General features: G+C 40.9%; 1 protein-coding gene across 1 annotated transcript in view; it reads right to left on the bottom strand.

Moving 5' to 3' along the window:
- Positions 1–13,340, bottom strand: part of csmd3b (CUB and Sushi multiple domains 3b) — a 2,092,226-nt gene that overhangs the window by 51,508 nt on the left and 2,027,378 nt on the right. The window contains exons 61-62 of the mRNA XM_041189252.1: positions 3,684–3,857; positions 2,292–2,365 (exon numbers count right to left, since the gene is read on the bottom strand). Of these exons, the coding sequence (XP_041045186.1) occupies positions 2,292–2,365; positions 3,684–3,857 (248 nt within the window). The remainder of the gene's footprint in view (positions 1–2,291; positions 2,366–3,683; positions 3,858–13,340) is intronic.

The raw sequence follows: 13,340 nt of genomic DNA, 5'->3' as shown, positions 1-13,340 counted from the left end.
TGAAATTGGAATTGAGAAACTGATAGAGTACTTTTCACGAAAGTTGAATGCACAACAGAGAAAATATTCAATGATCGAAAAGGAGACTCTGGGTCTGGTGTTAGCGTTGCAGCATTTCAAGGTTTATGCTGCAAACATTTAGTTGGAAACAATTGTTTATCCAGACCACAATCCTTTAGACATTCTGGACAGATTTTGTGACTGAAGTACAAGGCTGTTCAGATGGAGTTTATTACTGTAACCATTTAATTTACAGATTATACATGTGGCTGGGTGAGGAAATCTAATTGCAGATGCATTGTTGAGAGTTTAAAGCTCAAAGGGAAATTGGACATTTAAAACTTGGACACTGGATTGAACTGGCCCCTGTTGATACAAGGGATTTGTACATATATATATTATGTTAATGCAAGCATCTGGTAATGTAGTAGTTTGGGAATATAGATAAGTATAGTAGGGATTGTAAGATGGGTTAAGAAAATGAAGCTGTATGTTAAAATTATGATGGTTCATTTTTCTCATGAGGATGGAGGTGTGATGAAACTATAATAATTTTCATATTTTTCTGGTTTATTGTGAAGTAGGTTTGTGGTTTGTGGGGGTAAGTATATCTGGGTCAGTATGTGATGTAATTACATTTGGAGTCAAGTAGACTGCAAAGTTGAAATCATCGAAAGAAGCTAGGTGCTTGACATGCTAATGAGTAAACGTGGATGCTGGCTTCACATGTAAGGTGTGAAGGGAATTTTCATTTTTAGATAACTGAAGGGATATTTGGATTTCAAAGAGATCTTGGTCTCTTTATAACTAGCCAGATAAGCTAGGCTAAGGAATGTGTTTATTTTTCCCAAAGGTTACTGATGATATTGGCAACATGAAAGTTTTTATATTATGAGGAAGATACAGTTTCAAAGACATACAGAACAATAGAATTTACATCTTAAAAGAGAGAAACATATATATAGAGGAGAATGAAAGGCTATGTGTCAGGAGGCATGTAAGATCTAACAGGAGCGTGTGAAATACCTTAATGAAGCCTCCAGCATTTGTGCATAAGTATGCTATATAATGAAACTGAAGTTGAGGAAAAGCCATTTGGAATTCCACTGTCAAGTGAGAATTGTGTTAATTTGCTGGTTCTATTTTAAATCTGAAATTTATTTTGGACCATTGCCTTAAAGGGAGTATAACTTGGGATCAGATTGATTAGGAATTTTAGGAGTTATTATTGTAGTACGTAATTTGTAATCTTACGTATGTGCTTTAAATCTTTTATATTTTGTTAATAAATATCTTAATTTACTTTTTAAAATCTCCAATGGTCTTGGTGAACTTATTACTTCTGAATTTAGCGCACACATCTCGTAATAAATGCAAATTGCAAAACTGTTGTGATAGCATGACCAAGGGCAGAATTTTTCAGTCTCGTGGGGGCGGGCCCGACACACCGACACATCAGATGACGCGCGATGATATTGGGCACGCGTCTTGACGTCATCATGCAGTCCTGCGATATTTCGTTCGGGGGGTGTGCGCTGGATTTGGTTGCGCGCTTGCCGATATGTATATAGCCTATTAAGGCCATTAAGAAAGCAATTAATGTAATTAGTAACACTGCCATCCAACCTTAAGATTCGCGTTTTTTAGGAAACCTCATCTATGAGCAGAATAAGGTTTCCTAAAGCTTTTATTAAATAAATAAAGAAGTTTTCATAGAAATAAAAACATGTCCCGTCTCATCTGACACACATGAGGGGACATGTTTAAATAAATTTTTAAATTACTTATTTAATTATTTTAATATCCATTCAATCTCCCTGAGGCAGCTCTGTGCCTCAGGGAGATTGCTGCGTGCATGCGTGAAAGAGCGCTAGCCCCGACTCTCACTCCTCCCCCTGCCTGCAAAGGTAGCGCTCAGCGCTACCAGTCGCCTATTACACTGGGTGGGCCTTAATTGGCCCGCCCGCCTAAAATGGTGGCGCAGAGCCAATCATGGGTGGCAATCAGCTCCGTGCCCACCCCTGCCTGCTCCCGCCCAGCCCGCCTGCCATATGAAAAATTCTGCCCCAAGTTTTCCTCGTGGATTTGTTTCGCTGGGCACACATCATAACATGTCATAACACACTGTACTCCTGTAATAACTAAGCATCTATGTTAAATCGCAACAGTGCTGAAATTACTGTCACTATGCTTAGTAAAAATATGGATGTCTGAAAATACTAGAGAAATACCACTTTTCAGTTGCATTTACATTTGTAATAATTATATAAGGAATTTCCTCTGTTACTCACCATATAACCAAATGTATTATTTTGTGTTCCATGCAATGGTGTTCCTGGGTTTTCACATGCCGTATGTGAAGGCTCTAAATAAAAGAAAATAATTATTTCATGTTGCTATTTACTTCTCAAAATCAAAATTTCAACCGCAAATCCACAAATGTTGTCAATTTAGCCTTTGCCACATGCACTACTTCTGTACTTTCCTAAAGGTAGTCACTCATGATGGGATAATACAGCTTTTAAGGCCATGGAAACATCCTACAACTGAGATGTTGAACTTAATTGTGTGACTGCCAGTGGCACAAAGTTAATTCTGATCTTAGATCTTCATGCATCCTTGTTCAGTTGCAGGGCAGCCCACTCCACAGAGACTTTCAAAATTGGGAGGCCAGAGGATGGCCAAAAAATGGGCCCCGGTCCCCACTCACAGCCCACGTATGAGCTGCTGCTGCTGATAGGTGGCTAATTATTTTGCGAGCAGTAGTCCAAAGGTAAGCACTGGGAAGAAGTGGGGTTGGTGGTGGAGCGGGTCGGGGTGGGGGGGAGGGGTGGTGGTGTGGCTTTGCAATGTTGAAGGGAGGCAAGCACTCCTACTCCTTGTGACTTCAAAGGAATTTAAAATTTTTTAAAAGTCTTAACTTATGGTGGCAGCCGCTGAATTCTGAGCTGGGCAGGCTGACTAGCTGCTCTGCTCATCGTAAATATATTTCCCAGAGAGATCCTTCACAACAGGAGACATGGCTCCAATCAACGTATGTCACACGGAATAAAATGATGGCACAATGACTCCATCAGTGACCTGAGCACAAGCTCTGACTGGAATGCTAAATATGTTGACATTGTGCCCATCTGATTCACAAAAATTTCTGGTGAATTTCTGATCCTTGTAAACTCACTATACATCTTCAAATTTTAAAAAAAATTCATTCATGGGATGTGAGCTTCACTGGCTGGGCCAGCATTTATTGCCCATCCCTAGTTGCCCCTGAGAAGGTGGTGGTGAGCTGCCTTCTTGAACTGCTGCAGTCCATGTGGTGTAGGTACATCCACAGTACTGTTAGGAAGGGAGTTCCAGGGTTTTGACCCAGTGACAATGAAGGAATGGCGATATATTTCCAAGTCAGGGTGGTGAGTGACTTGGAGGGGAACTTCTGGATGGTGGTGTTCCCATCTATTTGCTGCCCTTGTCCTTTTAGATGGTAGAGGTCGTGGGTTTGGAAGGTGCTGACTAAGGAGCCTTGGTGAATCCCTGCAGTGCAGGAATTGCATCATAGATTATTCTCTTGACAAAAAAAATGAATCAAGTATAATCCTGATTGAAATACAACATTTATATGTAGATTTTTAATGAATTAAAAAAAGCTGAAGTGTAGTCTATACAGTGTACTGTGAACTCTGTACCTATGCAGCGAGGTTGCGAGCCACTCCAAGCCCCATCAGCCTGGCAAATTCTGGTGCTTGAACCCACCAGGATCAAAGGGGAATTGCAGCTAAATGAAACCTCTGATTGGTAGATGAAGCTCTTTCCTTCTCTTCTGCCTTGTGCTGGCACCCCAGGGTCTCCACAAAATTTTGCTGTGAAAAGCACAAGGAATAATAGATGATCCATTAATTAGAAGTTGGCTCTTTCATAAGAAAATGCAGCAGCATTTTGACAGATGTAATTTTACCAGTGACCAGTTTGGAAATGGACATTTTTTGTTTGAATTTTTGAGGCTGGTCCAAGTTCAAATAATGCCAAAGAATGCTTTCCAATCAAATTCTCTAAAATCTATTTGAATTCACCCATGCCTACTTGAAATTTCATATAGCAACAGATTATTCAAGTGTTTTACTCTCTGTTTTGATTATTCAAGTCTGTTTGATTAGAATCAACAAACTTAAGATAAAATATTATTAGGATACTATATTATTTTCAGTATTATGAAACTAACTTGAAGAACGAAAAGACATTTGTGACTATCATGGACTAAATATTGCTGGAAAAATAATGGAGTGTTAACATGTACCATGTTATTAATACACAAATTGGTGAAAAAATTCAGAGTTTGAAGAGAGATGTCTTGGTTTATGAATCTCTAGAACTTGCTGTTTGATTTACCCTGCTCCACTGCTTGCTTTACACGAACAATATCTCTCCCTTAGCCTCTTAATTTTAAGAACTTGCTGGATTTGTACCTTAATTGACCAGAAAGGTAGGTCTGGAACTTAACAATAAGTACTCTTGTAATGGCATAATAATTGCCATTGACATGCCAATCAACCCCTCTGGTCCAGAAAAGGAATAATTTAAAGTGTTGAGTCTTACTGCATATAGTAAATTATTACTAGAGAATCAAAAAGAGTATTCACATAGAAAAGAAAACTAAGAAAAACTTTTTATATCTCTTTCCCTCACTTAAGTTTTTCTTTCCGTATCTGATTTGACTGTAATTCACCCTACCTCTCAGTTTATTTTTTCTTTCCTAACCCTTCAAGTTAAGCAGATACACAATAGGTCCCATTTATGCCAAGGTTTCAGGTACCCCCTTGCCCTCACAGTGCCATTATCAGCTCACACTTCCAGCAAGATCTGACAGAATAAAAATTCTTCAAACTGAAGGATGCAGGAAAAGGCCTAATGGCTGCCCAGTAAAATTTGGTTCTATATTTAATTATTTATTGCAAATTTTAAAATGAAACAAATTCACCTGGTAATGATGGTTGAAGATAGACACTTAGCCTGTTGGGATTTATCCATGCAGATAGATTTTAATCTTCTTCCCACTGCAGCAAGCAATTGTCTAAAAGAATTCCACAGCTTTCATCTCCAGTACACTTCCTAGAAGTCTAGCATACGTTGGCCATCCTTTGTAGAAGAATTTTCAATATTATCTCTAAAATAACCTGTAATTGGTTTGAAGCTATACTTTGTGGTTTAATGCATCACTTTGTCTTCTGCATGAAAAATTCAAATTACTTCTGTCTTTCTAAATAGCAGATCACTGACAGTAGGAATGAGTTTCATTGCTCTTCATCATGCTACCTCCAGCATATGAATGTTTCCCTTGTTTCTTGATGAACAGTAAGTGAAAGAACATACAAACTTTAGAATGCGCCAGCAGATAAGGCCAGAGAGTGCAAAAATGCTAAAAAAGTCAGATTTAAAAGCTCTGTATCTGAATGCACAAAGCATTCATAACAAAATTGATGAATTGACAGCACAAATAAGTACGTATGATGTGACAGCCGTTACAGAGACAGGGCTGAAAGAAGACAAAGGCTGGAATCTGAATATGCAAGGGTAAATAACATTTTGGTAAGACAGGAAGGTGGGAAAAGATGGAAGGGTGCCCTGTTAATTAATACAATAGAGAGAGATGACATTAGTTCCAAAGATCAAGATGTAGAATTAGTTTGGGTAGAGATGAGAAATAGTAAAGGTAGGAACCCATCTGTGGGAGTAGTCTATAACCCCACTAACAGTAATCATGCTGTAGGACGGGGTCTACAGGAAGAAATAATGGAGGCTCGTGAGAAAGGTACGGTTATAATCATGGGTGATGGTTTAATCTGCATATAGATTGGGCAAATCAGATTGGCAAAGGTAGCTTGGAAGATGAGCTCATAGAGTGTTTTCAGGACAGTTTCCTAAAGCAGCACGTGCTGGAGCCAACCAGAGAGCAGACTATAGGAGATTTGGTAATGTGCAATGAGACAGGTTTAGTGAATGACCTCATTGTAAAGGCTTCCTTAGGTGGCAGTGGTCATAATATGATTTAATTTCACATTCAATTTTGGGGGAGAGAAGTGTGGGTCTAAGGCTAGAGTTTTGAACTTATTTAAGAGCATTAATGAGGGTATGAGGACGGAGCTGCTAAGTGAACTGGAAAATTAGTTAAGGGATAAGTCAGCAGAGATGCAGTGGCAGACATTCAAGGAGCTATTTTGTAACACTCAGCAAAAATACATTCCAGTGAGAAAGAAAGACTCTAGGGGAAGGACATACCATCCATGTAAACTTAGGAAGTTAAAGATAGTATCACATTGAAAGAAAAGTTTAGAATTTTGCAAAGATTAGTGGCAAGTTAGAAGATTGGACAGAATATAAGAAGCAGCAGAAAATGGCTAAAAATAATGACGGAGAAATTAGAGTATGAGAGAAAACTAGCTAGAGATATAAAAACAGATAATAAGAGTTTTTACATGTTTTAAAAAGGAAACGAGTAAGTAAAATGAATGTTGGCCCTCCTCTACAGGGCAAGTCTGGGGAATTAATAATGGAAAATAAGGAAATGGTGGATGAATTTAACAGGTTTTTTGCATCTGTCTTCACTGTACAGGATACAAATAACATCCCAGAAATAAGTATGCATCAAGAGGTGAAAGAGAGGGCGGAACTTAAAACCATTAAAATCACCAGGGAAAGGGTACTGAGAAAATTAGAAGCTGACAAGTCCTCAGGTCCTGATCCTAGGGTATTAAAATAAGTGGCTGCTGAGATAGTAGAGACATTGGTTTTAATTTTCCATGATTCACTAGATTCTGGAAAGGTCCCATCAGATTGGGAAAGAGCAAATATAACCCCTCGATTCAAAGATAAGAGGGAGACAGAAAGCAAGAAACTATAGGCCAGTTAGCTTAACACCTGCCATAGGAAAAATGCTTCAATCTATGATTTAGGAGGTGATACTGGGCACATGGAAAATCTCAATGCAATCAGGCAGATTCAACATGGTATTGATGAAGGGAAATTGTGCTTGACTAATCTAATAGAATTCCTTGAGGAAGTATCAAGCAATGTGAGTAAAGGGAAACTTGTGAATGTGCTGTACTTAGATTTCCAGAAGGCATTTGACAAGGTGCCACATTCAAAGCATACTACATAAAACATAATAAAACCTCATGATGTAGAGGGTAACATATTAGCATGGATAGAGGATTGGTTAGCTGACAGAAAAACAGAGTATGCATAAATGGGTCATTTTCAGGTTGGCAAGATATAACAAGTGGAGTGCCACAGTGATCAGTGCTGGGGCCTTAACTATTTACAATTTATATTAATGACTTGGATGATTGGACCAAATGTATCCTTGCTAAATTTGTTAATAATGCAAAGATAGGTAGGAAAGCAAGGTGTGAACAGGACATAAGGAGTCTGCAAAGGGATATAGATAGGTTAATGAGTGGGCAAAAATTTGGCAGATGTGGTATAACGTGGGAAAAAGCAAACTTGTGCACTTTGGCAGGAAGAATAAAGTTGCAGTATATTATTTAAATGGAGAGCGAATGCAGAACTTGTTCCAAACCTGGACCAGAGAGCTGAACTCCAGAGACGAGGTGAGAGTGACTGCCCTTGACACCGAGGCAGTGTTTGACCGAGTGTGGCATCAAAGAGCCCTAGCCAAACTGGAGTCAATGGGAATCTAGGGGAAAACTCTGCTGCTTGGAGTTATACCTAGCAAAAAGGAAAATGGTTGTGGGGTTGAAGTCAATCATCTCAGTTCCAGGACATCACTGCAGGAGTTCCTCAGGGTCGTGTTCTAGGCCTAACATGTTCAACTGCTTCACTAATGACCTTCCTTCCATCATAAGGTCAGAAGTAGGGATGTTTGCTGATGATTACACAATGTTCAGCGCCGTTCACAACTCCTCATATATTGAAGTGGTCCACATACAAATGCAGCAAGACCTGGACAATATCCGGGCTTGGGCTGACAAGTAGCAAGTAACGTTTATGCCACACAAGTGCCAGGCAATGACCTTCTCAAATAAGAGAGAATCTAACCATCACCACTTTGTTCAATGGCATTACCATTGCTGAATTCCCCCACTGTAGTAATTAAGGTTTTGTTAAATGGTGGACTGTACCTTTAAGAATAGTCCTGTGATGGAAGATCACATGATCTGTGTAAACCAATGTGTTAGCAATGTGGGTTACCTCCACAGTCAGTGTAGAGATGGAGATAGAGTTGAAAGCACATTTGTAAATGTTGCTGGCTGTATTGTAAATAAACCCAATGTTTCCACTAAGAAAGTTGTTTGCAGGTCAACTCTATTGCAAATAGGTGACAAAGTCACACTGCAAAAAACTGGCGACGAGGATAAATCAAGATAAATTGGAATCGGTACTGTACCTCGCCCAGCGATTGTGAGTATCATTGTCCGTTTAAAATAACAGAAGATTAACTCACCCAAAATGCCACAATTTGGTAGAATTGATCCCCTTGAGCCAGCCACAGACGATTGGTCTCATTCTTCTTTCAAGTGAACAAAATTACGGGGGAAGAGGTGAGCGATCCTCTTGAGTACTTGTGGGAGCAAAACCTACAGTTTGATTAGAAATTTGATGGCACCCAATGCCCCAGATTCAAAGAATTTCGCAGAATTAGTGGACCTTGTGAAGGGACATTTTCAACCCACGCCCTCAGTCACGATGCAGAGGTTCCGGTTCAATTCGTGAAAGAGGGCCCTGGGTGAGACAATTTCTGGCTACGTGGTGAATTTGAAGCAATTAATAGAACATTGCAAGAGACTCTGAACGACACATTCAGAGATTGTTTAGTGTGTGGTGTGAAAGAAGACACTATTCAGAGAAGATTGCTGGCTTAAGTGAATCTGGATTTTAAGAAGACGTTAGAAATAGCGCTGGCCATGGAAAGCACTGTAAGAGAGTCACAAACAATACAAGGGGTGCAAAATGGTGCTGTACTCCAAATCGGGCAGGAACAGTCAGCCGAAAGTGGTGTGACAAAACGAGACTCCGCTGCGAAGCTGGAAACAGCCCCCGTTAACCGAAAAGTAAAAAAAAATAAGTTAGCAGCTAAATCGAAAAACAACTTTAATCGATGTGGAAACAATCAGTTTCAGATATTTAAATAAAGTTGAACATCAATTAAATTTGGAACACACATCTACCAAGCTGAAAATGTACACAGGCAAAGAAATCCAAGTAAAAGTTATCAGCAGAGTAACTGTGCATTATAGAAACCAATCGGCATAGCTACCCATGATTGTGGAAGGGCCAAGCCTTCTTGGGCGAGATTGGTTAAAGGAGATTAAATTAAACTGGTCCAAAATCTTCCAGTTGAGAACAAGTGGGGCTACCAGAGCTGCTCAAAAAGTATGGCACCATCTTCAAGGACAAGCTGGGAAAAATCCAAGGCTTGCAGGTCAAGATTTACGTGGATCCAGAAGCAACCCCTCGCTTCATGAAAGCAAGACCGGTGCCAAACACCTTGAGAGAGAAGGTTGATGCTGAGCTGAACTGGCTAGAGAGGTTGGGGGTCATAAAAACACTTCAGTTCTCAGAATGGGCTGCATCCATAGTTCCTGTCCATAAACCAGACCAAAGCTTCCGAATTTGTGGGGACTATAAACTAACCGTCAACAGAGCAGCCAAACCGGACAGGTACCCCATTCCAAAAATCGAAGATCTATATGCCAAGATAGCAGGAGGGACAACGTATACAAAGCTTGATATGATTCATGCATATCAGCAGTTGGAGTTGGATGACACCTCTTGGGAATACATCACAATTAATACCCACAAAGGGTTGTACCAATATACATGTTTGTCTTTCATTGTTTCCTCAGCCTGTGCCATCTTTCAGAGAACAATGGAAAGCTTACTGCAGGGACTACCCCAGGGTGTAGTCCACTTAGATGATGTACTGATATCCTGATTCACTGAAAAGGAATATTTGGCTAACCTAGAGGAAGTCTTAAAGCACTATGTACAAGGAGGACTGTACTTAAAAAGGAAAAATGCACTTTTCAACCAAAGGAAGTAATCATTTTGGGCCACTGGGTAGATTCTCAGGGGTTACACCCGGTTGAAGAGAAGGTTAAAGCAATAAGAGAAGCACCTGCACCCAAGAACGCCTCTGAACTTAAATCATTTTTAGGAATGATAAATGATTATGAGTGATTTTACCTAATTTGTCTACAGTTCTGGCCCTTCTGCATTCACTGCTAAGAAAGAACCAATGTTGGTCTTGGGAGGCACCCCAAAAAGAATCTTTCGTGAAAGTGAAACAACTGTTACACTCATCCAATCTGTTAGTGCATTATGACCAGACAAAAGACTTGGTACTAACATGCAATACGTCTCTCTATGGAGTGGGAGCGGTACTATCTCATAGAATGGACAACGGAACAGAGTGGCCAAATGGCTATGTATCCAGGACGCTTACCACAGCTGAAAAAGGATATTTTGAGATTGAAAAGGAAGGTCTGTCGATCATTTTTGGTGTAAAAAAAAATTCACCAATACGTGCGCAGCCGGCATTTCACAAATGTATCAGACCACAAACCACTATTGGGTTTGATTAGCGAGGAAAAGGCTATACCACCCAAAGCCTCAGCAAGAATACAACGATGGGCCCTAATTTTGGCAGCTTATGAATTCACCCTCGTGCATAGGCCTAGCATTCACATCCCAAGTGCTGATGGCCTGAGTCGCCTGCCCTTCCAAGAGAATGATGAACACGTCCCAGTTCCACAGGAACTCACTTTACTGATAACTTTTCTAGATTCCTCCCGAGTATATGCCAGACTGGATGAGTTGGGACCCAGTCTTATGTTCAGTGAAAGACCAAGTGTTATATGGTTGGTCCCAGGAGCCAGTCGCCGATGCAATGAAACCGTTCTTCAACTGAAGACACAAGATGAGCAGTCAAGATGGCATTCTATTGTGAGGTACATGGGTAATAGTTCTTCCAAAGGGAAGGGAACCATTTTTAGTTGAACTACACAGTGCCCATCCAGGGATCTCTGGAATGAAGACCTAGTGCGCAGCTACCTATGGTGGCCGGGAATGGACGGCAATATTGAAAATGTGGTAAAGCACTGTGTGAAATGTCAGCAGCTGTAAAAGTTGCCGGTGGCAGCTCCATTGCACACACGAGAGGGCCTGGTAGACCCTGGGGTGAAGTTACACATTGACTACGTCGGACTCTTCCTTGGAACCATGTTTCTAGAAGCTCATTCCAAGTGGTTAGATGTTTATGAGGTGAAGTCATGAACGTTGGATGCTACAATAGAGAAACTATGCCAGAGCTTCGCCATTCACGGACTACCAGGAGTAGTTGATCCGATAATGGCACTGCATTCACGAGTGCTGAGTTCCAATGATTTATCAGCCTCAACGGTATTACCCATGTGAAGACTGCACCATACCATCCGTCATCAAATGGACTGGCAGAAAGGGCACTTCAAACTTTTAAGGCAGGCATGGAGAAGTTAACAGTTGATTTATTGGAAACCAAACTTGCACGCTTTCTTTCTCACTAAAGAATGATGCCCCGCATGACGACATGAGTGACACCTGCAGGACTGTTGATGAGACGCTGTTTCAGGACAAGACTGAGCCTAATACTTCCAAATTTGGAGGGGGAGGTGGAGAAGAATCAAGGATACACAAAAGCTGTGCATAGTTGTGAGAGACAATTTACTCGTGGAGAAGCAGTATATGTGAAGAATTTCGGAGGAGCACTGAAGTGATTACCAGGTAAAGTTAGTTCAGTGGCCAGACCATTATCATACCACTTGGAAGTGGAAAGCTGGATCAAAAGTAAGCATGTGGACCATTTAAGAAAAAGAGAGATACCACAACAAGGTATGGTTCCACCTGTAACCATTACTGAACCAGTGTTTCCTGTTGAAGATGCTCAAAATCAGACTGGAAGACTCTGAATAGCAAGTGCCCACCGAGGTACCTGGTATTCATGCAGTTCCAAAGAATGTGGTTCCTGAAGGGTGCCACACTATAGGAAGGATGTGAACACATTGGAAAGAGTGCAGAAGAGGTTTACAAGAATGGTTCCAGGGATGAGAAACTTCAGCTATAGGAAGGATGTGAACAAATGGGAAAGAATACAAAAGAATTTAAAAGAATGGTTCCAGGGATGAGAAACTTCAGCTATGAGGACGGTTTGGAGAGGTAGGGACTGTTCTCCTTGGAGAGAAGAAGGCTAAGGGGAGATTTAATAGAGATGTTCAAAATCATGAGGGAGCTGGACAGAGTAGGTAGAGGGAACCTGTTCCCACTCGTAAAAGCATTAAGAACAAGAGGGCACAGATTTAAAGTGATTTGCAAAAGAAGTAAATGTGACGTGAGAAAAAACTTTTTCACACAACGAGTGGTTCAGGTTTGGAATGTACTGCCTGGAGGCAGGTTCAATCAAGGCATTCAAGAGGACATTAGATGGTTATTTGAGTAGAATCAATGTGCAAGGGTACGGGGAAAAGGCAGGGCAATGGCACAAGGTCATAATGCTCATTTGGAGAGCTGGTGCTGACACGATGGGCTGAATGACCTCATTATGTGCTGTTAAAATTAGAGTCATAGTCAAAGAGTCATAGAGGTCTACAGCACAGAAAAAGGCACTTCGGCCCATCGAGTCTGCACTGGTCAAACAAGTACCTAACTTCTAATCCCGTTTTCCAGCACTAGGCCCATAGCCTTGTATGCCGTGGCATTGCAAGTGCACATCCAAATACTTCTTAAATGTTATGAGGGTATCTGCCTCTACCACCCTTTCAGGTAGTGAGTTCAAGATTCCCACGACGCTCTAGAAGAAAAAATTCTTCCTCACATTCCCTCTAAACCTCCTGCCCCTTACCTTAAATTTATGCCCCTGGTTATTGATCCCTCTATCAAGGGGAAAAGTTCTTTTCTGTCTACCCTATCTATACACATCAATCATGTTCCCCCTCAATCTCCTCTGCTTCAGGGAAAATAACCCCAGTCTATCCAATATCTCCTCATAATTAAAACTCTCCAGCCCAGGCAACATCCTGGTAAATCTCCTCTGCACGCTCTCTCGTGCAATCGAATCCTTCCTATAATGCGGATTGCAGAACTACACGCAATACACTAGCTGTGGCCTAACCAGTGTTTTATGCGGTTCCAGCGTAACCTCCCTGCTCTTATATTCTATGCCTTGGCTAATAAAGGCAAGTATCCCATATGCCTTCTTAACCACCTTATCTACCTGTCCCACTACCTTAAGGGACCGGTGGACATGCACACCAAGGTCCCTCTGATCCTCGGTACTTCCCAGGGTACTACCAATG

The sequence above is a fragment of the Carcharodon carcharias genome, chromosome 6 (assembly GCF_017639515.1).
Source record: "Carcharodon carcharias isolate sCarCar2 chromosome 6, sCarCar2.pri, whole genome shotgun sequence".
NCBI lineage: Eukaryota > Metazoa > Chordata > Chondrichthyes > Lamniformes > Lamnidae > Carcharodon > Carcharodon carcharias.
This window is presented reverse-complemented; position numbering and strand designations above follow the sequence as displayed.